This window comes from Meriones unguiculatus, chromosome 15 (genome assembly GCF_030254825.1).
Source record: "Meriones unguiculatus strain TT.TT164.6M chromosome 15, Bangor_MerUng_6.1, whole genome shotgun sequence".
NCBI classification, from domain to species: domain Eukaryota; kingdom Metazoa; phylum Chordata; class Mammalia; order Rodentia; family Muridae; genus Meriones; species Meriones unguiculatus.
In genome coordinates this window covers 46,345,524-46,373,018 of record NC_083362.1, presented here as the reverse complement: position 1 = coordinate 46,373,018, position 27,495 = coordinate 46,345,524, and the positions used below count along the sequence as shown (strand labels likewise).

General features: G+C 47.0%; 1 protein-coding gene and 1 long non-coding RNA gene across 4 annotated transcripts in view; one reads left to right on the top strand and one right to left on the bottom strand.

Annotated features, from left to right (window-relative positions):
• Positions 1-13,985: 13,985 nt before the first annotated feature.
• LOC110559605 (aldehyde oxidase 4) overlaps positions 13,986-27,495 on the bottom strand; it is a 50,531-nt gene continuing 37,021 nt past the window's right edge. For all 3 annotated transcript variants that reach the window (XM_060368396.1, XM_021655106.2, XM_021655105.2), the window contains exons 22-35: positions 26,841-26,974; positions 25,809-25,896; positions 25,469-25,555; positions 25,134-25,325; positions 23,827-24,054; positions 22,709-22,804; positions 20,902-21,030; positions 19,704-19,778; positions 19,022-19,074; positions 18,532-18,646; positions 18,307-18,372; positions 17,586-17,771; positions 15,875-16,042; positions 13,986-14,863 (exon numbers count right to left, since the gene is read on the bottom strand). In XM_060368396.1, the coding sequence (XP_060224379.1) occupies positions 14,810-14,863; positions 15,875-16,042; positions 17,586-17,771; positions 18,307-18,372; positions 18,532-18,646; positions 19,022-19,074; positions 19,704-19,778; positions 20,902-21,030; positions 22,709-22,804; positions 23,827-24,054; positions 25,134-25,325; positions 25,469-25,555; positions 25,809-25,896; positions 26,841-26,974 (1,671 nt within the window). In that variant the 3' untranslated portion in view covers positions 13,986-14,809. The remainder of the gene's footprint in view (positions 14,864-15,874; positions 16,043-17,585; positions 17,772-18,306; positions 18,373-18,531; positions 18,647-19,021; positions 19,075-19,703; positions 19,779-20,901; positions 21,031-22,708; positions 22,805-23,826; positions 24,055-25,133; positions 25,326-25,468; positions 25,556-25,808; positions 25,897-26,840; positions 26,975-27,495) is intronic.
• Positions 18,532-27,445, top strand: LOC132648066 (uncharacterized). Its single transcript, XR_009586437.1, has 4 exons — positions 18,532-18,597; positions 25,824-25,914; positions 26,385-26,569; positions 26,931-27,445. It is a non-coding gene; the product is annotated as an uncharacterized LOC132648066 (long non-coding RNA).

Here is a 27,495-nt window from a genome sequence, read left to right as displayed (position 1 = left end):
CAGCTGTGGGAAGCCAAGGAGGACTCCGAGGCTCAGGGAGGTGAAGCGCACACAGCACCCGGGGGTGTGCACAGAGTCCCAAGCCTTTCCTGCCTTCCCTGCCGGGACCCAAGCGTTGACTGAGAGGAGAAAAGGCAGGTCAGGATGGGTTCCTAAAGCTGGGCTTCTTATCCAGATTGGAGAGGCTCAGTCCAGATTCCCCAGAGTGGCCCGGAAGCCTGTGGTTTCCTGCTGCGAGCCATAGGGCTAATTCTACCCGCCACTTACCTTCCTCCCATTCACAAAGAACACCAGCTCATCCGAGCTCTGGGATGGGCAAGACATGCCTCTGGTAAGTTTGGCCTCCTGGTTCTAGTCAGAAACACTTTTCGATACCAACTCCAGAAGTGACCAGAAAAGACTGAGGTGGAAGCAGCTAGAATCGCTCCCCAGTGGAGGCTGGCAGCCTGGAGCCTCTCAGCAGGGACAGCTTGAGGCGGAGAGTTCCTTGCTTCATGGCTCTTTTAAAGGTTAGGGCCCTGTGGCCTCTTAATCCCATGCTTCACCTCCCATCATCCCTGGCGGAGGGACTTCATTCTTCTCAAAGGCTAGCAGAAAGCTCCCAAGGCTTCCCCTCCCCCTCTCCCCAGCTTGTTTCTCATTCTTTCCGATGATGCCTCCCAGGGAAACATACAGATGAGCTCAGTCTGTGCTCTACTTGAGGCGAAGGTGTGGCCAGGTGTCACATCCTCTGGCGCTTCTGCATCCTTCCCGCTTCTTCTCTATGCTCAAGACCATTCTGTACTGTCTCAGAAGAAACTGGGAACTAGGCCAAGGTCTCCTGGGTTGAGACAACGCTAAATGTACAGGCAGGCCCATGACGAGAAGGTAATGCGCTAGCATGAAAACCCTCCAGCTGCATCTACAGATAAAACCACTCCTGTTTCACTGTTTAGCTAAAGTGGTGCCCAAGGCTTGCTGCTTCTGTGGTCTGGTTTCAGGAGAGCTGGCGGGTCCTCTCTTTCCTAGAACATCCTTCATGAGGCCATGAGTGCCGTCACTGGAGTAAATCCTTGATGTCAAGATGAGCATTCACTGTGTGACACGGCTTCAGGCCAGCACTTCCTCCTTTTCAGTCTACTCACAGGTAGCTTCCTCCTGTCACAGAGTCCAGAAAACGCCCCCAATCAAATGTGGCTTTCAGCTCTCACATTTCTTGACATTTCTAAAGACTAGCTCTTCAGGCTTTTCTCTCTTCATAGATCTACGGATGTGTTCATGAGGCTAAGTCACATTAAGAAATTGCCGAACAAACTGAGTTAAGTTTTTGGGAGGGGGGTGTTGGAGATCTCTGTCAATTAGACAGGCCCTCCAGGTTAGCCTTTTGGTCATGTCCTGCTCTTCAAAAACCCCTGATAGCTCTCTGAGGCCTAGGATTCCTCATTCCTCCTCCTTTTCCTCCTCTTCCACCACCTCGTCTTCCACTTCTTCCTCCTCCTGCTCTTTCTCCTTCTCCTCTTTTTCCTCTTCCTCCTCTTCCCGATCATCATCATCAACAACAACAATAACAAAGTCTCACTGTGTAGCTCTTGGCTGACCTGGAACTCTCTATCTTGGCCTCAAACTCACAGAGACATGCTTGCCTCTCCCTCCAGAGTTCTGCTTTTAAAGCTGTGGTCTACCATGCTGGCCCTCTTGCTTGGGTACTGTGTTCCATTTCTTTTTTGCTTTTTTCCACTACAGAGTAATCTCCAGGAAACCTGGGATATGATACTGTACCCCCAGGGCCTATTAAAAAGATTAGATGATTGGAGAAGGTTCTCCCATCTCTGCAATGACAATGGACTTCTTCCTCCCCATTCTTCATCGCTCCCCCTCCCCTTTCTGTTTACCACCAGAACAGAGGAGGCTTCCTGAGGAAGAGACAGTAGGCCTGAAAGGTGAATGGGAACTGAGACCTGAGACTGGCAGGCTGGGGAAGAGGAGCCCACGGTGACACAGGCCCTTTCTATGGCCACCTTCATTTAAGGGGAAATGCAGGGATTGTTTTTAAGGGTTTAAGTGCTCTGCAGCACTGTCCTTTCCATTTTGGGTAATGGCAACTTGTATCTACAAAGTTATCTACAAAATACCTATCTACAAAGAATACAGGGTTGCCACACACAGGATCTCCCAAGCTATTGGTGATAGAAACACATGTATCATGGTGCTCCAAAAAATATTTATTGTAGTTAATCCCCCAAGGACAAGTATTCAGAGGAGAAAAAGGGTTTTGTGTACTGAGGTTGGATTAAGGTATTAGATTCAGGTGATATGAAAGTACTCTGGATCAGGTAAACAAATGTATTAATTTCTGGGAAACAGAAAACCGACCTAAATTCTCCAGAGAAGTGTTTCTTAAGCAAAGAAAACTTTGTTTGCATGAACTCTTGGGATGTAAACAGATCATGGAAAATGTGCTGTTGTAGTCAGGAGATCAGGCGAGGCCTTTGAGCCTCTGGTTTTCACCCTTACCACAACCCCCCTTGGTGCTCAGGTGCCCAGTTTGAAAACTATCCACTTTAGAATGAGCAAAAGGCTCTGTGGTGAGAGGGTGAGATGCAGATTTTTGCCAACCTTTTCTTCACTCTTAAGTCTTAGTCAAGACAATGGGATAAAACAGCTACTTTTGTTTTCTGTACAGTTTCTTTTTTAACTCTTTTAATCTCTTATTTATTCTCTGACAATTTCATCCATGTATACAATGTATCTTCATCATCTCTACCCCAGGTCCCTTCTCAGCTCTCCCAACCTCTGCCCTCAACACAGACCCTTCTCACCTACATATCCTTAATTTTAAACAAGTTTGTAACCCATTGATTCCAACTAGAGGTGCTGGAATATTGAGCAGTCTGGTTGGCTTGATCTTATGTAGGTCTTGTGCATATAACTCACTGCTGTGAGTTCATAAATATAATGCCCGTGTTATGTTCAGAAGACAGTATTTCATAGCATTCTACTCCAGTTTCTGAGGTGTTCCCTGAGCCTTGTGGGAGGGGTTTTATACAGATGTCTCATTTAGGGCTGATCACCAAGACGTCACTTATTCTCAGCATTTTGGTCAGTTAATAGTCTTTGCATTAGCCACTGACCAATGCAGAAGGGCAGTGTTAATCTGTGAGTACAAACATAAATAGTTTTTAATTAATTTAATTACACATCCTGACTGTAGTCTCCCCTCCCTCCTTTCCCCTTGGTCCTTACCCCCAACTTCCCCTCCCTTCCTCTCCACTCCTCTTCCCTTTTTCTTCAGAAAAGAAGAAGCCTCCCATCAATATAAACTAGCCTTTGCATATCAAATTGCAGTATGAGTAGGTGCATACTTTCCTATTGAGGCAACATGAAGCAGCCCAGTATGGGGAAAGGGTCCCAAAGGCAGGCAATGGAGTCAGAAACAGCCCCTGCTCCCACTGTTAGGAGTCATACATGAAGAGCAAGCTACACAACTGTTACATATGTCCAGAGGTCCTAGGTCAGTCTCATGCAGGCACCCTAGTTGGTGGTTCAGTCTCTGTGGTTCCCTATGGGCCCAGGTTAGTTGATCCTGTAGGTTTTATTGTGGTGGTCCTTGACCCCTCTGGCCCTACAATCCTTCCTCCTCCTCTTCCTCAGAATTCCCCAAGCTCTGCCTAATGTTTGGTCATGGGTCTCTCCATCCAGAGAGGCTGGGTGAAGCCTCTCTGTTGATGGTTATGCTAGCCTCCTGTCTGCAAGTATAGCAGAATATCATTAACAGTGTCATTATCAATATCATTAACAGTGTCAATATCATAACAGGTGGGCTCCCTCTCGTGGCATGGGTCTTAAGCTGGACCTGTCATTGGTTGGCTATTCCCTCAATTTCTGCTTCATCTTTACCCCTGCAGCATCTTGTAAGCAGGACAAATTGTAGGTGGAAGGTTATATGGCTGGGTTGGTGTCCCAATTATTCCAGTGGAAGTCTTGCCTGGTTACAGGAGATGGCTGGTTCAGGCTCCGTATCCTCCATTGCCAGGAGTCTTAGCTAGGGTCACCCTCAGATTCCTGGGAGTTTCCATTGCCCTCGGTTTCCAGCTCATCCCAGAGATGCCAGCCTATTCCAGTTGTATCTGCCAGTACTCTCCTCCATCCTCCCCTCACCTGATCCCTCCTGTTCCCACCCCACCCCCTCCCCTGTCGAGATTCACACGTTCCCTATTGAACCCTCCTTGTTAGGATCTACAGATTGTAACTTTTTTTTTTTAACTTTATGGCTAACATCCACATATAAGTAAATACATACCATATGTGTCTTTCTTCATCTGGGTTAACTCACTTAGGATGATCTTTTCTAGTTCCACCCACTTGCCTGCAAATTTCATGATTTTTTTTTTTCAAAGCTAAGTAATACTCCATTGTGTAGACGTACTACATTGACTTTACTCACTCTTTGGTAAACATTCTTTGAGGAACGTCTAGGCCTTCTCTAGTTTCTGGCTGTTAGGACCAACACTGCTATGAACATGGTTGAGCAAGTGGCTTTGTTGTATGGTGGTGAGCATCTTTTGGGCATATGCCCAGGAGTGGTATGGGTGGGTCTTGAGGTAGATCTATTCCTACTTTCCCAGAGAAAGTGCCAGGTTGATTTCCAAAGTGGCAGTATGAGTGTGCACTCCCACCAACAATGGAGGAATGCTCCCCTTGCTCCACAACCTCGCCAGTATGAGCTGCCAATGAGTGTTTGATCTTAGTCATTGTGATAGTTATAAGACGGAATCTCAGAGTCATTTTGATTTGCATTTCCCTGATAGCTAAGGATGTTGAACATTTCTTTAAGTGCTTCTTGGCCATTAGGGATTCCTCTGTTGACAATCCTCTGTTTAGCTCTGTACCCCATTTTTAATTGGGTTATTTGATTTATTGATTTGTTGTTCCTCAAGTTCTTTATGTTTTTTGAATATCAGCCTACTGTTAGATGTGGAGTTGGTGAAGCGCTTTTCCCATCTGTAGGCTGCTGTTTTGTCCTTTTGACAGTGTCCTTTGCCTTATAGAAGCTTTTTAGTTTCATGAGGTCCCATTTAGTGATTGCAGATCTTAGAGTCTGAGCTATTGGTGTTCTATTTGGAGATTGTCTCTCGTGCCAATGAGTTCAAGAATCTTCTCCATCTTCTCTTCTAATAGATTTAGTGTATCTGGTTTTATGGTGAGGTCTTTGGTCCACTTGGATTGGAGTTTTGTGCAGAGTGACAAATATGGGTCTATTTGCATTTTTCTGCATGTAGACATCCAGTTAGACCTGCACCATTTGTTGAAGATGCTGTCTTTTTTCCATTGTATGAGTTTAGCTTCTTTGTCAAAAATCAAGTGTCCATAGGTGTGTGGATTTTCTTTTGGGTCACTGATTCAATTCCATTTATTAACCTGTCTATTTTTATGCCAGTATCAAGCAGTTTTTATTACTATTGCTCTGTAGTACAACTTGAAATCAGGAATGCTGATAATCTCCAGAAGTTCTTTTATTATGCAAAATTGTTTTGACTATCTTGTTGTTGTTGTTTTTTTCATATGAAGTTGAGTATTATGCTTACAAGGTCTGTAAAGAATTGTGTTGGGATTTTTGATGAGGATTGTGTTGAAACTATAGATTCCTTTTGGTAAGATGGCCATTTTTACTATGTTAATCCTACCTATTTATGAGCATGGGAGATTTTTTCATATTTTTATCTTTCACTTGCTTGGTTAGATTTACACCAGATATTTTATATTATTTGTGGCTATAGTGAAGGGTGTTGTTTCTCTAATTTCTTTCTTAGCCCATTTATTGTTAGCATGTAGGAGGGCTACTGATTTTTTTGTTGTTGTTGTTAATTTTGTATCTCAAATTAACTTATCAGTTGTAGGAGCTCCCAGGTAGAATTATGTATACTATCATATTGTCTGCAAATAGCAATACTTTGACTTCTTCCTTTCCAATCTGTATCCCCTATATCTCCTTTAGTTGTCTTACTGCTCTAGCTAAAACTTCAAGTACTCTCTTGAATAGATGCAGCAAGAGGATAGTCTGTCTTGTTCCAGATTTTAGTGGAATTGCTTTAAGTTTCTCTCATGTAATTTAATGTTGGCTATAAGCTTGGTGTATATTACCTTTCTTACGTTTAGGCATGTGCCTTGTATCCCCAATCTCTCTCCAAGCCTTTTTACCATGAATTGGATTTTGCCAATACTTTTTCAGCATCTAATGAGGTGAATGTGTGTGTGTGTGTGTGTGTGTGTTTTCTTTTCATTTTGTTTATATGGTGGATTACAATGATAGATTCTTGTATGTTGATCTGTTGCTGCATCTCTTGGATAAGGGCTACTTGATCATGGTGAATTATCTTTTTGATGTGCTCTTGCATTTGGTTTGCAAGTATTTTACTGAGTATTTTTACATCAATGTTCATGAGGGAAATTAATCTTTAATTTCCTTTTTTTGTTGAGTCTTTGTGTGGTCTAGGCATCATGGTGACTGTGGCCTCATAAAATGAATTTGGCAGTGTTCCTCATGTTCCTGTTTTGTGGAATAATTTGAGGAGTATTGGCATTAGATCTTCTTTGACAGTCTGGCTGAATTCTGCATTAAAACTATCTGGCCCTGGACTTTTTTGTTGGGAGACTTTTCAGGACTGCTTCTATTTCCTTAGGGGTTATAGATCTATTTAGATTGACAAACATAAATATTTAGAAGGCAGTTTGACAGCATATTCATTTAGCAAAGTAACAGTAGTAGATTCCCTTCTAGGGCTTATGACACCGTGGGCTTCTGACCAGGTTTACTTACAGTACCAGGCATGAATTTTCTCCTGTGGGACAAGCCTCAGATATAATAAGAAAACAGTTGGTTATCACCATAACCTTCATGCTGCTATTACACTCATGGCACATACTGCCTGGCAGGTCAGTATTTCAGTGTTCAAGGTTTACTGATGTGTAACACCATTGATAACTTTTGCCCAGGAGCCTGCATAACACCTTCTGGCACTATGGAAACTAGCCAGTCAGGGGGAGTTTACAAAGTCAGTTTGAGTTTGACTTCTTTATGTCTTATAAGAAAAGTATATTGTATCTTCGGTAACATGTACTGTAATTCTCTGAAGCAGTGGTTCTAAACCTCCCTAATGCTGTGAACCTTTGATATAGTTTCTCATGTTGCGTTGCCATCCCAACCATAAAATTATTCATTGTGTTTCTCTCCCTTGAGGCCCTGCCTCACCAGCCTGTAAACAACTAGGTAAAAAGATTGCAACATCTGAAACGGAGTCAAGATAAATCTGTCTTTCTCGTGGTTGTTTTTCACAGGTATTTTTGGCATCCTAACAGTAAGCTGGCTAACACATCTTGTCAGCCAAATTCAAGATTAATGTTGGAAATCACATAGCCTTCCCCGCTAAATAAATCTTCCAGCTGGGGGTGGAGAGTAACATATCTTTCTTGCTTATATAATTGGGAAAATACTGTATTTCTTGTGTTTTGAACTCTTTAAAGCCCAGATATAGGGCTAGGGAATTTAGGTCAGTGGTAGGGTACCTGCCCAACCTGCTTGAGGCTCTGGGCTCAATCCCCAAGATTGCCAATAACAAAACCAAAGTAAAATGTAGAAAAGAAAACCCAGAGATAGGACACAAACTGATAGCATATGCTTTTAGAACCTTGAGGTCTTGGGTTGATTATAAATGTCCACGGTCAAGATCTATTGTTCTCAACCTTTATGACTATGAGGTCTCTTCCTTTTCTTCTACCTGTCTGAACTTCTACCTCTGCTGAAGCAGGTTGCTGTTGAGTCTGTGGGAAGCTGGGAGCAGGTAATGCCTGTATATCATCTCTCCATAAACCTTGGATGTGGAGAAAACCTTGGTCCTTGCAGCATGGAGAGAAAGTCTGAGAGGAGGCGTACCATAGATTGGACTGACCCCCTCTTGCTCCTGAGTCTGGGTGTAAGGCTGGGAGGTCTCCACATGCCTTAGCAGGGCTCTGACAGCCTTCTAGCTTCTGTTTGCTGAGAGTGGGTGTGTGTGTGAATTACGATCACTTTGTCTTTTGTACCTGTGGCTAGTACCTTTTAAGGGATTTCAGTAAATGAGTTGAAGACCAGTGAGCTGACATATTAGAAAAATAAGGGTGGAAGGGAGCTATTCTGAGTTAAACTATGTTCTGAAGGTGATTTTTTTTTTTTTTTTGTGAATTGGGTTGTCATAGATATAATCAAATGAAGATGCAGTTATGCTGGAGCAGAGTGGCCCCTTAATCAATATTGGTGCCATTTAAGGGAAGCAAGATTTGGAATCATATATACACAGAATGAAGATGGCTCTGTGAAGATGGAGGCAGAGACTGGAATGATAGGCTTGCAAGCCACAGAATTTCAGGGATTGTTGCCACTACCATGGCTGGGAAGATGCTAGGAAGAACTCTTCCCTAGAGCCTTTAGAGAAAGCATGGCCCTGGTGATACTTTGATTTTTGGATTCCTAGCTTCCACAGTTGTGGAAAAAATGAAATAAAACAAAACAACATTTGTTGTTCTAGTCAGTGATGCCCTGGGATACTAATACAGACCCAGCAGCCAGAGAGAGGGTCATTCAAAATAGATGGAACACAATCCCAGCAAGGGTTGTTGGAGGAGATGCCTGTCAACTTGAGCATAAAAAGAATATTAAACTGATGTGCCCCAAACTTCTAGAGAGGAACAGAGCAGCTCAGGTTGTAGACCAGGTTGGTAATTCGGGATCGGTAGACCAGATTGGAAAACAGAGTGCACTAAGTACATCCATACATAGAAAAGAGACACATCGAGTTGAGAACCAGGAAAGGTAGAGTAAGAGCCTCAGGACCTAAGTGAAAGATGCCTTTGTCTGGAATAAGAGAAGAAGGACAGGTAAAGGAGGGATTGGGGCACTTGCAAATCTTCATTGCTAAGCTTGCCAGGTTTTCTTTTCTTTTCTTTCTTTCTTTTTTTAAAAAGATTTATTATTATGTGTACAATGCTCTGCCTGCATGTATGCCTGCACGCCAGAAGAGGGCATCAGATCTCATTATAGATGATTGTGAGCCACCATGTGCTTGCTGGGAATTGAAGTCAGGACCTCTAGGAAGAGGTCTGAAGATGGCTCTTAACCTCTGAGCCATCTCTCCAGCCCTCACTTGCCAGGTTTTCTGAGTTCTAACAAAAGGCGTAGTTTTCCCATTTCCCCTTTTTGTGGCTACTTTGAATAATGGCCCAAGCACACTTGCTTAACACAGAAGCCATGACTGTTCTTCTCCATCTCCCCATGCCAGGATTTACTGTGTTCCTTCCCTCTTTTTTTCTCTTCTCAAACTCTAACAAAATGGTCTTCAGACATCCTTCTGAATCTGTTTTTAAAATTCTATTAACTAGCTAACTAAGTGATTAAGTGTGCAAGTGTATGCATGTGTGTGCATGTGTGTGTGTGTGTATGTGTGTGTGTGTGTGTGTGTGTGTGTGTGTGTGTGTAGGTCAGGAGCCAGTTCTTTCCTCCTGTCATGTGGGTCCTGGAGATGAAACTCAGCCTGATGGCAGGTGCCTTTACCTACTGAGCCATCTCTCTGGCTCATAGAATCTGTTCTACAATTCTTCTGTCAATAAAACTAAGAACTCCTAGCTGGCCATTGTGGGGGATGCCTTTAATCTCATCAGCCAGGGAGACAGAGGCAGGCAGATCTCTCTGTGAGTTTGAGGCCAGTCTGGTCTAGAAATCGAGTCCAGGACAGCGAAGGCTACACAGAGAAACCCTGTCTTGAAAAATAAAACAAATTGAAAACTGAAAACCAAACCAAAACAAAAAAACTAAGAACCCCTAAGAGAAAAACCTTGATTCTCCATAACGTCTTTGGTAACTACAAAGGAAGCTCAAACACACTCCACTGAGGACAGACAGTTGACCTGCTTCTGCTCAGCCCAGCTCCTCTGGTTCCTCAGACCCCAAGGGGGCACTCTCCAGCTATGATGCTTCTGGGGAAATTCAGTTTCCAGGCTTCATCTTTCTGTCTTGCTTCTCACCTGTAAAGCCCTTGCTTTGGGACTCCGCCTCCCTGAGAGAAGGAAAAGGCCTCTAACCCACCTCTCCCATGCTTGGAGACCACGGCTCCCTTTACCTCTATGACTGATGACCAGAAGTAGGATGCAAACCTCCCCGTTGAACTCCTTTTCTTCTTCTCCCAGGTGCCTGGTGCCCTGCTTCTTCTCCCGGGTGCCTGGTGCCCTGCTTCTTTCCCTCATCACCACCTCCTCTTGGAGTCATAGTTAGAGGAGGAGGTCAAAGCAGCCTAGGAAGGCTGGGTGCTTAGGCCCTTGACAAAATGGAGGCAGCGTCGTGGCCTTGGACCTGGTGTGCTTCAGGGCGCTGAGTGCAGGATCCCAAGGTACCAGCCAGGTTTTTCTGACTGGGTGGATACGCCATACAAGTCTTTTATTTATTTATTTATTTATTTATTTATTTATTTATTTATTTAGTCTCTGGGGTATGTGACTGAATGACTGTCCCACAAACGAAGAGAGAGCGCAGACCCTCATGAAGGGCCTTGAGGCAAGGTCCCACTAGGGCTGCGATCTCCTTCCAATTCCTCCCAAAGCGGCAGCATCTCACCCTGGGCGTCCTTCCTCATTCCTCCCCGTTCTTCCACGTGTTCTTACTCCCACCGCACCCACTCCATCAAGGACCTAGGTCAGGAGAGGAGAGGCCAGACGACATCCAGGTGACATCTTCGGGAGGTTCCCAGTTCTGGTCAGCTTCACACTCTAGCCTCATTGTAAGACACGGACTCCCCTCCCTTGGGTCGGAGCTACGGAATTTCTTGCCCCCTTTTGCTCACTTGCTCTGCCGCTTTGGCCTCACGCACTCTAGGCCGCTTGTTTCCACGTGTGCTTCTGTCTCCCACAAGTCAACGCTAACTTAACTCAGGTGCCTTGTGAAAAGAGAGGCCCTGACGGGCTGCGGGCTGCTTCAGCTCCCTGATGGGAAGCTCCAGGGGAGGGTGGGGAGGAAGCAGGCACATCCTAGCAGGGGCCTGAAGCGCAATCCTAACCAGCGGAATAAATTCAGTGGCCCAAGTGATACGCTCCAACCTGACTCCCCCATCCTATTCCAGGCTGTTTCTGCCCTCCTGGCCACGCCTTAGATTTTAGAAGTTGCCACGCCCTGTTTCTCTCTGACCCCTCTGCTGTTCTCCTCTCACCTTTGCTGGGGCCTCCTGGGAGTCTGGGTTTCGCAGGCACTGACTGAAGTAGCAAGCAGCTGTGGACAGTGAGTTGTGTTAGTGAAAGAGGAAAAGGGAGAGCAGATCTTCTAGGAGCACAGATTAACCGAGAGTTACAAGCTAATACGACCCTGGCCACGCGGGACATCCTCAGCAAGGGAAAATTTTCCTCGTGAAGTCAAGGGGATAAAATCATCTCAACACCACGGTCTTGCGGTCTTGGCTAACACTGAGCACTAGAGGGCGGTAGAGCTGCATTTCCTGGGACTGAAAGCATCATGTGGAGAGAGCACTGCTTGGAGAGAGAGAAGAGAGAGAGAGAGAGAGAGAGAGAGAGAGAGAGAGAGAGAGAGAGAGAGAGAGAGAGAGAGAGAGAGAGAGAGAGAGAGAGAGAGAGAGAGAGAGAGAGAGAGAGAACAAAAACCAACCCCAACTAAAAAAATGAAGGGTCTAAAAGGATAGGGCAGGGTTTTAAGAATGTGATACAGTTCTAGTAAGAGACATTCAAGTCATAGAAGGACAGCAACTGTAGCAGTATAGCAGGTGGGGATTTTGGGGACGAAAGAGGGAGTAAATGAGATACTAAAGTATTTTCTTATTGGGACCAGGTGAAAATATGGCTACAGACATAGCAGGAAGCCAGGAAAGACTTGCTTTTTGTGGTGGCAATATTTGGTAGCCTGTTTCCAAACATCAGTGGAGAATATGTATTTGCTCATAGGAAAGCAGAAAAGAATTAAAGATATACAATTGAATTTCCAAATTAACAAGAAGTAAAATTAGTCATACCTGGAACTAACAGGCAAAAATAAAAGGAAAGAGGTAAGCAGTGCAAAGTGTTTAATCTATAAGTTTAAATTATGTGCATTATATATAAAACAGTATAGCACATATGAAGAAACAATTGAAAAATTGTAATCGTAAGAAACAGAAGTGACATCAGTCCTGCCACTTACAAATACCCATTGGTAGACTCACTGTATTAGTTACGGGTTTCATGGTGACGTTTTCATACTTGTGTATGTAAATCCTCAGGGAAGAATGATACCTCAAGAGCCCTCTCCTAACTGGATGCTAATCTTGTGGGCTGAAATGGAAGACTCCTCCCTAACAACCCTCAGAAGGGGCTGTGCAGGCTACTGGGGGGGGGGTGGGGGTCATCAGCAGTCATACTCAACTGAGGCCCCTAAGGGCCCACTATGCAATACCCAGAAGGCAATGGTGCAGTTACTCCCCTGTTCCTGCAGCTGCTACATTGTTTACACACCTTAGAATGTTACCTGAGACAGGGTGAAGTGACAGAGATGTCCTGTTTCTTTGCATTTTTGGGTTGATCAGTTAGATCTCTGTGAAAAGGGTCTTCCAAGAGCAGCGCTAGCATACGGGCACAGACACAACCATCTAGAAGGCCACATCTCAGGCGCTTCATGTACCCATAAAGCAGGAGCCGTCGCTTCCCCGCTAAGCAGATGCCGCCCCCAGTTACGGGCTTTTGGCCTGGTTTACAGAACCATACCTGAGTTCTGTAACGTGGACTGGGCCTCAGATCCAATCAGGGAGTTGTTACCCCTGATAGCAGACCTGCCACCATTGCACCACTGGCCACGCCTCACGGGGCCTGTCAGTAACGCTGCTCTCGGGGGTCCACAGTGGAGGAGGAGTGTTACAGTTCTTCCCCACCAGCCCGCACAGCCCCTTCTGAGGGCTAGCCATGAGGAGGAGGCTTCATTCCGGCCCAGGCTGATTTTCTCTACGTTCTATGACCAACGCATGTTACACAGGGAGACTACTTTTTTGTTGTTGTTGTTGTGCTGACATAATGAGTTTGTGGGTTAGGTTCCAGCAAATGTATAGATTATTGGGGGAACTAAAAGATTAAGCACTTAAAGGCACATATATTCACCCTTAGTTTGGAGTAGAGCACAGTAACAAGTGAGCCTTTCTCCTGCTAGCCTCTGCTCCCTATTTTGGGGTGTGTGTGTGTGTGTGTGTGTGTGTGTGTGCCTGTGTGCCTGTGTGCCTGTGTGTGTGTGTGTGTGTGTGCATTCGTGGAGGCCAGAGGCCGTCCTGTTCTATTTCTCTCCACAGACTTCTTTAAGACAGGCTCTCTCACGGAGCCTAGAGCGAGGCTGGCATCCAACAAGCCCCGACAGTTCTCTCTGCCTTCCACATTGCTGGGAACAGGGGTACGAGCCCCGGTTAGCTTTCTTTCTGGGCTCCAGGATTCAGGTCTTTGACCTTGCACAGCACGTACTCTTACCCTCCAGCCCCCAGCCTGCTCTTTTAATCTGGTCTTGAACACGTTCTCAGCTGTGGTGACTTTGTTCTTCCATTACACAGCAATAGGCATTCATGTCTTCAGAGTTTAGATGCAGGAGAGCACCCAAATCCCTGACAACTGATTTGGTTTGTTTATCTCTGCATTTAAACTTCCCAAGAGAGGCCCTACGCTGCATTTCCTTGGGAAAATAAGGAATGTAAGATAGGTAGAAAGGAAACAAAAAGAGGAAAGGAAGTCTGTGGATTTTGTGTCCCTTTGGTGGTAAGAGGAAGTGGTTCTGATTTTACCTTTTAGCCATTAATGCAAAGCCAAAACCCACACGAAGGCCCTGGACTGATGTTTCACTCAGTGTGGTCTTCCAAGAGAGGACGATGTATTGTGTATCGTAGCTCATGATGGATGAAGGTTGTCGTTTGGAAGCTTCGGATGGATAGTGCTTCAAATGTTTTGTGTGGTTATAACAAAACACTAGAGGCTTGACTTTGTAATGAAAAGTGGTTTATTTTGGTTCATAGTTTTAGAGGCTAGGGCATAGGACTGTCCATCTGGTGGACAGTCCATCTCCTCTCTGTCACAGCAGAAGTGCAAGGGCCCACACAGGCAGAGAGGAAGCGAGAGATGAGGAGTGGCCAGGCTTGTGGGAAACTGGTCAGTTCCTCCCTATCAGCACTGATCCCCTCACCAAGTACCTCTCACTAGGCTCCACCTCTTACCGCATACACCTTTGGGGACAAGCTGTATTCAAACCAGAACGGATGGGGGAGGCAGGCATCTCTGCCCTGTGTGCACAAATAGTTCTTAGCCACTCCAGGAGTCCTGAGTGGGGCGCACATCTGGACACCCCAGGCCCTTACTGTTTGCCCTTGTGATAGTGTTTACACCACAGGAAGTGGCGGGCACTGTAAAGTGGGGTTTCCAGGTATACTGGTTTGGGGAGACTCCAGTCCAGATAGAGTTTTGTTGTATGGCAGTTTTGTTGGGTTTCAAGCATAGCTGCATAAAACAAACCATGAGGAGCCCTTCCTTGCCCCCAGTTAATGGAACATGGCCAGGTTATAAACCATCAAGGTTGCAGATTTTCGGGACAGTGAAAACTAAATCAGCATTTCTGCTTCTAAGTTTTGTCACACTATTTGGTAAAAATCTGCATCTTAACATGTAATCACACAATAGCTTAATCACAGGAATAACTAAAAACAGTAAAATCGTGCTTGACAAATGCTCATCAGCCTGTATGCTGCTCTGATTTGGGGCTCGTTTCAATCAGCTGTATGCTCTTTCTTTTTCTCAACACATGAGATTAAGACACATGGATGGACCAAGGGGTGAATGTTGAAGGGTCGTCTCTCGGGATCTAAAAAAGATCAGAAGACGGAAGACTTATGTAAACAAAGTGTTATTCCACAAAAAAAAAAGTTATAATCTAAAGGCATTTAAAAACAGAACATACCAGTTCTGTTGATACCAGTTTTTTTTCTTTTTATCAAAGTTATATAATTTTCATATTTATTTCAAACATTTAGTCAGAAACTTATCTTCATAATACACATCTTATACAGTTGTGCTTATATTTTTTGAGATAGGGTATTTCTGAACAGCTTAGGATGTCCTTCAATTTGTGATCCCCCTGTCTCAGCTCCCAAAGTGCTGGGCTTACAGGTGTATGTCACCATGCCTGGGTCCTGTCTTTTCTGTTTTGGTTTGGTGTCAGGGATGGAAAACAGGACCTCCTGAATGCTGGGCACGCGCTCTGCCACTGAGCTCCACCCCAGCCCTTTACCCCATAAATTCTCTGTTTGGGACTACGTAAAGCCCACTGAGCGCCACTGTAATCTCACGGGCACACCATGCTATAGCCACTGACTCAGGTGGGCTGCAGGGGGCGGTGCCCCGGAGAGGTGTTTTCTGTGTGACAGTTCTGGGTGTAATCTTTGCAGCTGGCAAATAGAACACTGTCCTGTACAGTGCATGACAGCAAGGCGTGGAAAGGTGTGTCCAGAAGCCCGGTAATTTCATCTCAATTACTTTTATTAGTTTGCTTAACAGATATTTTCTGCGTAATCGAGCAAGCCAAAGATCTTGTAAATGGGGCAATCAAAAGTCCACGTCAATTGCGTTTTGATAAACTATTTAAAGAGGCAATCTACCACGTCCCTTTGCTGTTCGTGTGCATCTCCTTTAGCCTCTGAAACAATTACGCCAACATCTGGAGAAGTTCGGAGGCATGCAGGAAGTGGTGAGCGGGGCAGAGGGGGATTGTCATTGAAAAGGGCGGCATGCCTTGCAATGGCGTCGTAGCCACATTACCCATATCAAGAACATTAAAGCCCGTGAGCAGGGTGATGGCAGCAGGGCCTTCCCTTACCATGTCAGTAAACTGATCCATGCAAGCCATGCGGATCACTTCAGGCGTGGCTGGGCTATTCAAGGGGAAGGTGTCGCTCAGCCCTCTCTCCTTGCGGGCGGCGGCCACTGCATCGTATACGGCGAACAAAACTGAGGACCCCATGAACATGCCAGCCTCACCCAAACCCTGAGGAAAGCAGACGAGGTGGTTAGAAATGTGAGGTTCTTTAGGATTAATCACACACACACACACACACACACACACACACACACACACACACACACACGAGCACATGCACCCGCCCACACACGTAAACAGAGGCACGTAAGCATATGGGCACACATACCGTTTCTGGGTTTTTCGCTCAACAGAAGGAGTGTATTTGGGTAGTTAAAACTGGACTCACAGAAATTTGTGAGTGGGGTTATTGTGAGAATACTTGGTAAGATGCCATAGGACAGCAAGACAGCAGGACAGCAGGCATCTAAAAACATCGCTTTCCCACCTAGGGAGTGTCCTGAAGACCATGTCCTTGGCACCTTCTAGGGTACCTGTCTTTTAGTTAATTTTTTCTTTTGCAGTGGTAGAGCAAGAACTGAGAGCCTCATGTATGCCGGACAAGCACTCTGCCACTGAGCTACACCCTAGCCCCAGGTAATTTCCATTGAACTCAGAACCCAAACGGAATGACCATAGTAGATGGTGAAGCAGTTGCCTGTCCTCACGTGGCCTCCTTGGCACTTGTTGCATGTGCTTGAGTGAACGGGATGAGAGAGCTGCATGTCTAATGACACGCCAGCTGGCTATTTCTTAAAAATCATTTTTATTTCTATGTGTGTATGTGTGTGCTTGTGTGTGGGTGTGCCACATATGTGAGGATGTCTACGGAGGCAAGAAGGGGGAGTCAGAAGCCCTGGGGTTGGAGACACTGACTAGTTAAAAGCTATATGCTCCAGAGAGCATAGCACCAACACCAACAATTAGTGACCATGGACACGTAGAGCAAAGAGCTTGAATGGTGCTTGCTGAAACCCCACCCTGGTTTGGACGGGGTGTGGGAGAGGCTGCAGGGGGAAGCTGTGAAGGCCGGAGAAAGCTGTGAAGGCCGGAGAAAGCTGTGAAGGCCGGAGAAAGCTGTGAAGGCCGGAGAAAGGGAACACTGAGTTTCTGCACTTTGCAATCAGTGTCCTAGTGACCCCAGCCCAGAGACCCCTTCACACTCCTCATTGGATTTCAGTGTTTCATCTTTTGGGGTGAAGACCCCACTTGGGTTTCTGGAGTCTGTAAGCAGCACCACTCTGCCTTTGGGGATTGAAAAGTCAAAGGAGAAAGTAAATTCATGCTTCGTGACCCCTTGAAAGAGGAGGCTGTTATGGGCTGAATTCTGCCTCTCTTTAAACACACGTTGAAGGGCCAACCTCTCAGTACCCAGGAACGTGGCTGAATTTGGAGACAAAGTCTTTTAAGAAGTGATCAGGTTAAAGTGAGGCTATTCAGTTAGGCCCTTGTCTAGTGTGACAAGGACACAGACCGGTACAGGTGATCATCAGTGAGTCAAAGAAAGTAGGATTCAAGAAACCAAGCCCGAAAGTAATCTCATTTGGGGAATTATCAAAACTGGAGCCACGTGGGAAACGAATCTCTGCTTAAGCTACTCAGTCATGGTATTTTTCTTAGGGACCAACTGGTTTGATATTTACCAACTAATAGCCAGGTCTTAAGTCCTTACCTTGGATGAGTAGATGGCTATGGGGTTTCGAGAGCGCACCAGAGTGACGTAGAATTCCTCTGGTATCTCAGTGACAGTGGGAATTTTGTAGTCATCTGGACCCCGAGAATAGAGCACACCGTCTGGAGAGTATTTGAGCTCCTCTATGGTGTATAATCCCATACCTTGGATAAACGCTCCCTCGATCTGCGGGCACAGGTTTGTGGGTGAGAAGTCGGTAATGTTGACTGAAGAGACAGTCTGGTGGGAATGGGGGCAGAGCTCCGAGGCGAGGCAAGCCACTCTCAGAAGCTCCGTGGCAGGCTTTACTGAGTGTTCTTGGGGCACTGGTGCTGTCATCTTGCCTGGCTTCATTTCGGAGACCCCCACATAGCTGACATTTGCCTTGGCAGTGTTCCAAGTCTGGCATGCCCCTTCTCATCTCCAAGCCTGTACAATGTGTTTTCTCCTGACTGTCCTTGCCCCTGACTACTTGTTCACCTGGAAACTCCACACCTTTCAAGTTCCACAGGGAAGTAGCCACCTCTCTGAAACCCCTTCCTTCATCCCTCCTTCCCTTCCTCCTTCTTCTTTCCTTTTCTTCTTCCTCCCTCCTCCTTTCTCTCTCTCTCTACTTTTTCACATACAGTTTTGCTCTGTAGCCCAGGCTGACCTCAAACCCACAATCTTCCTACAAACAGGCTGACAAAAGTCCCCTTGGGTATGGCCTGGAACCACGCACCTGCCCGATATCCAGGGCGGGGTTGATGCTGAAGGCAGCGTCCATGAAAATGTCCGTCCTCAGGAGCTGCGGAGAGCGGGTGAATGCAAAAAGGACAGGGCTATTTACTTGAAAGGGATTTAAAACCAAAATGGAACAGAGACTGTGTATTCCACTGGCAGGCCAAGCGGGTTGCTATTTACAGATGCCGCGTCAGCGTTTGTGGGCACCCCAGCTTCCTCCTACCTTGTGTGCCCCAGTCAGGCAGTCGACTTCAACCTCAGAGCAGGCCGCACCGTAGACGTAGTATGGGTAAGGGTTGCCTTCTTCCTTCTCCCAGTCCATGTTTGTCTGGTAGCCTCTGAGGAGGGAGGGAAGGGTGGAGAGAGTCACCTTTCCTTCAGTGAGGACATGGCTGTAGGGTGTGTCCTGCCCTGGAGGTTGGGGGCCTGTTGCTCCCCCTCTCCCTTGAGGGACTTCAGGTTGGGGGCCTTCAGGTGGACCTCAGGGGACACAGGAAGGGGTGGCTGACCCTACCCTCCCGTGTGCAGGGGCAGGGCCGAGGCTCTGTAACTATGGGGCTTCTTGGCTGCTGCTAGCTACCAGCTTCTGCATTGTTCCTCCTCCTCCTCCCCTCTCACTTCCTTTCCCCCTGAGAGGATCCCATCGCCATAAAAATTGACACCAGCCACAACTGCCCAGGTACAGTACAAGTCAAAAGGAAAACATCACTTACTTGAAATACCCTGTGGCCGAGAGGCTGATGGATTCTTCAAAGGCTTTTGCAACCTGAAAGAGATTTGTTTCAATGAAATAGAAGCTGATGGGCTTCCCCATTGCTCGTGCCAAGGTCCACATTCATATTTACTGCCTGGGAGACTTAGGCTGTGTGCGCCATACAGGGCGGGCTTTGTGGAGGGGCTTCAGGGAAATGCTGGCTGCGCTCTGGGCCTCTCACTGCGTCACACCCTGTAGCTACTTATGACTTTTTGCATTTTTTTAGTGTTTTAAATTAGTAAAGGGGACTCACCTCTCTATTACACAGGACCTGCCCTGTAGCCAGTCACGCAGCCCAGGGGGGCAGCCCCAGGCGGGTGATACTTTAGAACTCGCCCTGTGAAGTCCTGGCTCAGGAATGATGGCAGGGCTCAGTGAATGTAAAGGCGCCTCTTAGCATTTGGAAAAAGTAGAAGAAAACGCTGAGAAGACACTGAGCTCTTGTGTGGGCGCCGCCCACCAGCGCATGCATTTAGGACTTTTACCCCCGTCTGTGTGTCTGTGTGTATGGTGTGTGTACATCTATGTGTGTGCGTGTCTGTCTATGTGTGTCAGTCTCTCTGTCTCTGTCTGTCTGTCTGTCTGTCTCTCTCTGTGTGGTATTGCTTCCTCCTGGCTTCGGTACTAAAGAGAACACTCACCCACTCCTCCCATTTTCCTTTGGGGTTTTTCTTGATGATGGGGTGAAGACGGTCCAGAAGAACTTGGCAGGCATTCTGAAAAGCAAATGTTTAGAGAGACGTTAGGACGGAAAAGCACACGAACAGCAGAATGTTAATGCCCAGGGGAGGTCTGAATGGCGGCTGCTGGGGAGACTCGTTCCCATCTCTTGTAGGGTTTCCTAAAGCTGAGTGACATCCGGCAGCCCTGACTTGAGGTCAGCCGTGCTGTCTGACTGGGCGCTGAGAAGGGGTCTCCTTGGAGTTATTGTAGCTCTTCTTTGCCTATTTACACAACCGAAATGATGAGTGTGCACAGTAGTCTACACACTTACACAGTGAGAAGAGTGTAGAGTGGTCCAGTCATACCCCCTCCTCGCTTTTCGTCCCCTTTTTTTCTCTCTTTAGACCAGGATCTCATTCTTTAAACTCATGGCAATCTTCCCGTCTCAGCATCTGAGTCCTGAGACTATAAAAGCAAGTTCTCGTGGCTGGCTTATTTTAAATTTTCTTGTCTCGTGTGTCGAGAACATCTTCTTTAACGTGTTGCAATCCTTATTTATGGCCTCTTACTGTATAAGCAGTTTGTGTTTTTCTTAAAATCTTTATCTCCTTTTTGTTTATGTAAATGTTTTGTGTGTCCTGTGCGTGCACACATATGGCCCCGCTCACCAGGGCCAGAAGAGGGCAAGAATACCATGGAGACGAAGTCACCGGTGGTCGTGAGCCTCCCAATGGAGGTGTTGTCAACCGAGCTCAAGTCTTCTGAAAGAGCAGCGAGCACCCCTAACCAGTGAGCCATGCCTCCAGCCCCCAACTTTATGTTTTTATTAAGTCAAATTTATCTACCTCTTTTCATTTCTAGTGTTTTTTCAAGCTGAGATTTGCTTTACAATAAGGATTTGCTAATGCCAAGATCAGAGGGGGGAAAAAGTCTTTGTTAAAAAGAAGAGAAAAGAGGGGCTGCAGTGATGGCTCGGCTGTTAAGAGTACTAGAGGCTCTTCCAGAGGACGGGGGTTCAGTTCCCAGCACCCACAGGCTAGGATCAACAGCGGAAGCACCAAATGGCTCTGCCAGAGTTTGCCGGGCCTCTCGTCACCGCTGCCCCCTCCTCCAGAAAAGAGCAAGCGGGGCAAGAACCCCTCACCACCAGGGGCGGAGACCTGAAAGGAAAGTCACCTGTACGGCCTTCCCGTTGGTGTCCGCCCCCATGGAGCCCGCGGTGAAGACGGCGTTGGGCACCGTGACGGTGCTGGTTTCCGACAGGTGCACGTACGACTGCGGGATGCCGAGTTCGCGACTGACCACCTGCCAGATGTAAAGAGAAAACAGCGCTCGCGTCGACGACTGAGCGAGCCCTCTCTCGAGTGAAGAAAAATCTTCCGTCCTTTCTAGAGCTGGGCACGGAGCCTGTCTGCCCTGATACAGGGACAGAGGCCCAGTGGGTCTTAGATGGCACTGCCGAGGACACACTTCTTTTCGGAGGGGGATGGCGAACGAAACAGCTTTTCCGTGCTTTCTTGTACACCTGCTTTGTGGAGGCCACGTGGGGGCAAGGCCGCTCTGCACGCTGGGTTTAGAGGGCACAAGGCAGCCAGCTCGAAGCTCTGGGCCTCCTGTTTCCCTCGCCCCTCTCCTCCGGTCAGCGCTTTACAGGCTTAGGGCTGTAAAGATGGCACCATCAGAGAGGGCCGAGGGCTTTGCAAGGCCTTTAGTTCTAAGGACCTTGTCAAATGATGTCTATTTTAGAAGACTTGGTCTTTTCTGGCTGTTTCTTACTGATAAGCATTTTTCATACACATTAAAAACAAACAAACAAACAAACAAACCAGCCAACCATGTTTTAGGTCTGCAAGATGGCTCGGTGGGTAAGCGGGCCATCTGTCAAGCTAGACAACCCATGATCCCTGAAACCCACAGGGTGGAAGGAAAGAACTGAGTCCCTACCTGCTGCCTTCCGCTGTCCTCATGCACTCTGTAATGGTGCACACATGCACACATATGTGCGCATACACATACACACATACAAATGTAAGAAAATCAGTGTTTTGGGTTAGCATATCAAGTAGTGGGTTTGGTCATGTGTCTTCACACACACGTCTTTTTGCTGTGTTCTTCTCCGTCCTCCTCACCTTCCATACACACTTATAATTCAAATGCCATATTCAATAATTGTTATTTCCACATTAACAAAACATTTGAACGTTTTCTATTGCAATGATCTTGTAGAGTGGTAGAGAAATATTTTGAATTAGCCCAGACAACAGTGGCCAGCCATGTGGATGGGTTCCTTAAGGAGAGTGTATACTTTTTTCTCCCATACCATTCACTTCAGAATAAACGGTTCTTGGCTTGCCCAAATCTCTAAGCAGGTTGACAGCTGTGCCTCTTGTGAGCTTAGATTTCAGCCTCACACAGTGTGGACCCTCCAGAGCTCAAGTTCTGTCGTGTGAAACATTCATTTCTAACTGAGGAGCTGAGTGGACACATTATCGCTTTGAGTCATTACCATGAACTTTTATTTGTTTGTTTTTCGAGACAGGGTTACTCTATGTAGCCTTGGCTGTCCTGGACTCTCTTTATAGACCAGGCTGGTCTCTAACTCACAGCGATCTGCCCACCTCCGCCTCCCTGAATGCTGGGATCATAGGCGTGTGCCACAGCACCTGGCCATTTACCATGAATTTTAAAACTGTTTTATCTTTGGAAACTGGAATCCCCTCCAAAACAAAACAAAACAAAACAAAACAAAAAACAAAACACATTGGTCTTGATCGTTTTGATGCAGGAGGAATGATACAGAATCTCCTCAGTTCCGTCTCCCCTTCCCTCATCCCCTGGCATTTTTTCATTCTTGGAATCAGAAGGAGTCTGACAGTTGGCTTCTGTGTTTATGGGATCTCTCTGACTCAACATGGGAACAACTGGCCCGTTGCCTGTCTGATCCAAGCCGCTTCACGGTGGAGAACAGGGGTGCTTATCTCACCTGGATTATTTTGGTGTGGAGGCCTTGTCCCAGCTCACAGCCTCCATGAGTCACCAGGACAGAGCCATCCAGGTAGATGTGGACCAGAGCGGCTGCCTGGGAGAAACAATCATCATACCAGTTTGGAAACTGAGAGAGCCAGTTTTGTTGCTGCGAGCTCACCCAAGGCGGTCGGATGAACCACCTCCTCTATTTAGAATCTCTCAGTTCTCGCTGTGGATGAGAGGACCATAGCCAACCCTTTGCAAGACTCCCTGGACCTGAAACCATCAACCTAGATGTGTGAGTGTGTGTATCTCCCCTCCCCCCGTCCCCAGCTTCAAGGCTTCAACCTGGACAAAGCTTCATTTTTCTTTCCTCACCAGGTGTGGAAATTGACTTAACGCTATTGTACCCCACAAGAATAAATTCCCAGGCACACCTTCTCCCGGCTACCGGAGGACTGGGAGGGAGCTGGTTTCCAAGTGCTGACTTTGAGAATGCTGCTAGGGGAGGAGGATGCGCCCCGGGGTAGACAGTCCTGCTGCGGCAGGCTGGTGGTGGAGCCGGGACACCCAGCAAGCTCCCACACCATGTCAATGACGCTCAAGCTCGGGACCCATTGGTCCAGTCTACATCCCTCACCTTGAGCACGGGGGACTAGAAGCCTAGAGAAGGGACAGCTGGCCACACCCAAGTGCCTAGCATATGGTAAAGTCTTAATGGGGGTGGAAAGAGAAAGAGAAAGCCAGAGACTGGACTCTGAAAAACCAGTCAGGGTGAAATTAGAGAGGAGGCCAGAAAGGCATCTTTTTGTTTGCTCTTGAAACCTGGCCTGACATTCTAGTACTCACATGAGGCCATGACTACTCAGATGGGTCCCTCCAAGTGGGACCTTACTGTTTGTTGATGCTCCTCAAGACCCTAAACACTGCACACGGAAGGTCTGTGCTGCTATCCATGGTTCCAGCCCTTATCTGCCTCCATGTTCTCTCCTGCTGAAGGGACCCACTCTTCATTTTCCTGTCTCCAGAGAGGACAGCATGATTGCCCGAGATTCCCTTCCTCGTGCATGAGCCCTTTGCGGAGAGCCAACCTTTTAGAGAAGCTTTGAGGAGGAGGCATCTCTTTCCCCTCACCTGATTGTAGAAGGCTATGGGGAGTCCAATGCTATACTTCATGGGGGTGACAGCAAGGCCCCTCTTCTTCCAGTAATTCTTCTTGTTAAATTCCTCTGCGGCCTGCTTCCTAGCATAGAACGATGCCTTCTCCAGACATTCTTTCCAGCATCTTCGCAGGGGCTCGGGGTTAAATGCCTGCTTATAGGCTGTCTTGCTAGTTTGCTTATACATATTTATTTCCTTAACCTAAAAGGTGAGAAACACGCATGCATTTTGTTTCACGTCTGATATGGAGAAAGTTTGTCTGTCTAAAGAAACCTCAAGAACATAAATATGCAAATACACATTTTAGAAATAACAGCAACAGGGGCTGGAGGGATGGCTCAGTGGTGAATAGCACTGGCTGTTCTTCCAGAGGACCCAGGTTCAATTCCCAGCACCCACATGGCCGCCTGTAAGTCCAGTCCCAGGGGATCTGACACCCTCACATAGACATACATGCAGGCAAAACACCAACACACATAAAACAAATACATCTTAAGGGAAATGGCAACAACAAAAACCAATAGGAACTGCTAATGAATACTTCGTGTGCTCCAGGGTCTAGATTAAGTATTTCAGTGAACTTCACAATAGCCCCGAGAAACAGAAGGACTGTTATTATCAGCCCCATTAACCTATTTGCTGGCAAGATAAAAATCTCCTGATTCAAATAGTTAATTACTCCCAGTTATTCTCACTTCACCTCTTCAGAGTCTTACACATGCCAGGCAGGTGCTCGTCTACCCGGTTACGTCTCCGTCTCTCATCAGAGTCTTAAACTGTGACGAGATATTCACACTGACTCTGGACCGAGCTTGTGCGTTGGAGGACAGGACGGCACATAGCGCCACAGAGACTTGATAAGTGTGGTTTAGCCCATGCCACCTGCCTGCTGCTCTGGGGAACTGTGGCACCCCTCCCTCTCGGGGACTGACCCGGGCTAGCTCACTGAAGGATGGATGACTGTAGAAAGACTGCGCAGCCCAGGCATAGTCAGGGAAGCCAGCCCAGATACTCATCAGAAACGTCGAGAAAGCCGTCTTGAGCCACAGAGCTCCCAGCGAGCTGGCCCAAGACCAGAAGAAGCCCCTGGGTGACCCACAGAATCTGAAGAAATGGTACCATTGCCTGAAACTACCAGGTTCTGTGGTTTCCTTACCACAGTGGAGAATGTGAACTGGTAATGGACGCTGCGTTTTACTTTCTTGAAAGTGTACGCGGAGATCACGGGAGCTCAAGGTACGTTCCGAGCAGTGTTTTTCTAGCAGGCGGTCACTGCTTACCTCTTCAGGGAGTAAGTTACACTTAGATGCCACCGCAGCTATGTATGCTTCCACGACCACCATAGCCTGGGGGAAGCCAAATCCTCGGAAGGCTGTGTTAGACGGCAGATTTGTTTTGCAAGCCCTGCCCCGGCACCGGAAATTTGGAATATGATATGCGTTTTCAGATTTCAGCACAACAAATTCTATCACCTGAATTAAAACAGAAGTGAAACGTTTCAAGGCGCCTGTTTAAATTTCACCTTTGCGTTTAAACCTTCTGAGGAGTTTTGGTTAAGACAAGTATTTGTGCAGATAAAGTTAGGGCCCGGGCTCCCTGGAGAGGGCGTTTTTACCAGCTCAGACTCATCGGGGGTGCACCCTCCGTTGATGTAATACTCAACGTCAGCAGCCTTGATCTCCCCATTACTCATGAACCCGACCTGCAGAGTGATAACAAGAGGACTTTCTCAGCAGCCTTTCCCTGCAGCCAAACTGTGCTGTGCACAAACGTGTCTAATCGTATTGTCAGCCTGTGCTTAGGCTAGGTTTGTGCTTGGCTGTGACAATCACCCAAGAGACACCACCGAAGATGATCCCAGAGGTTCTGCTTAGTTTTAAACAGCGCCCAAACATCCCTCTTCAGGGGTGTGGAAGGCAGACATGGTCTTTGCTGAACTCCTGGCTGGCACTCACTTTGTATTTTCCCAGGAGCGGGTGGCGGCCAGCAGTGATCAGCATGTCATCACCTCGCTCTAGGATAAAGCGGATTGGGCGGCCAGTCCTGTGGGAAATGACTCAGGTAAGAAGCCGCGTTCTCCGCAAAGTTGTAGAGGCGTAAGATCGGGATAGGAACATGTCTACACGACATCTTAGAAGTAGTGGGGGCATTGAAATTAAAATAATTATTCTAGTTTAGTCAACTGAATATTTGCATATTATGATGATACAATATTTGGTTATAAATTATTCCCATTTCTCTCCCTCCCTCCCTCCCTCCCTCCCTACCTCCCTTCCTCCCTCCCTCCCTCCCTCCCTCCTTCCTTCCTCCCTTTCTTTTTCCTTTTTGAGATGGGGTTTTATTATATAGCCCAGGCTGACCTGGAACTCTCAGAGATGCACCTGCCTCTGTCTCTGCTTCTCGAGAGCTGGGATTAAATCGCTTGGCTCTTTTTCATATTTTGATCTTTTTCCACTTTGATCTCGTTATATAAATGAGATCATTTTGCGGTTACAAGCACAGAAAGGTTTTGTTCTAAATTTCTCTTTCAGGCAGTAATAGGGGTATTGATATATTGATGAGGTTGAAAGGAGGAGGCCCAGCGCTCTGTGGACATCAGTCTCCCCATATGCAGACCCCTCTTGAGGAGCGTTCATTCAGGACTCTGGTTTCTAGCCCCTGCAAATCTGGAGAGTACAAATGAGCTAAGATGCCCCCAGATCCTCCTTCTGCGCAGGTATGCTGTGAGTTAGCCTGGGCGGATGTAATCTGAGTCAGCTTTGGTAGTTACAGATTTCTCAGGCAGGTCTGCACCAGCCTCTGCTGGCTAAGAGAACTGCCTGCAGCAGGACACAGTTCAGTTCAGGACAAGCTGTTCTAAGGCTGAGGTTCTGGCTGGCCTTCCATCCAGCCAACTCCCGCTGAGCTGGAGGCTGAGAAGGGCGTGGGGTTGGAGGGACTCACGCAGCTCAGACTGCTGACATTCCAGCGGTCATGGGACCCCTTACTTGTGGGCGGCCACGGCACAGACGGCTCCCAGGAGAGCGGGCTTGGTCACTTTGCCCCCAAACGCTCCTCCAGCTCTTTTCATGTGGCAGGCGATTCTATTCCTTGGAACCTTTAATGCTGCAGACACGTATTCCTGCAAGAGAAGGCCCCCAAGCCACGTCAGTGCAGTCCCATGGTTTCGCTTCTCGCCTGTGTGCTGTTGTGATGCGCAGTGAAATGCCCCCGTCCAGCCAACACTTCACCGATGGAACTGTGCAACCACGGTGTTTAGACATTTCAGCATCCCCAAAGACACACTGTCCCACCAGGCTCCATTCCTTATTTCCTGTTAACTTCTCAGCACTCTCCAGCCTGGAATCTGTGTCCTGTCTTTCTATTTGGCACACAGCAGAATTATACAATATGTAGTCTTTGTGACTGGTTTTTTTCACTTAGCACGGTGCTTTCAAGTGCCCTCTATCTGTAGTATGCATGAACATATCTTGATTTTAATGGCTAAATATTATTCCACGGTATGAGGTGTGCCAACTTTTTTTCTTAGCATCCCTTAACAGATGTTGGGCTGTCTTTAGTTTTGACTGTTCCTGCTTTAGTAATGTTGTTGTGAACATGTGCTTAAGTTTTTAGAAATTAAAAATATGTAAATCAGCACAT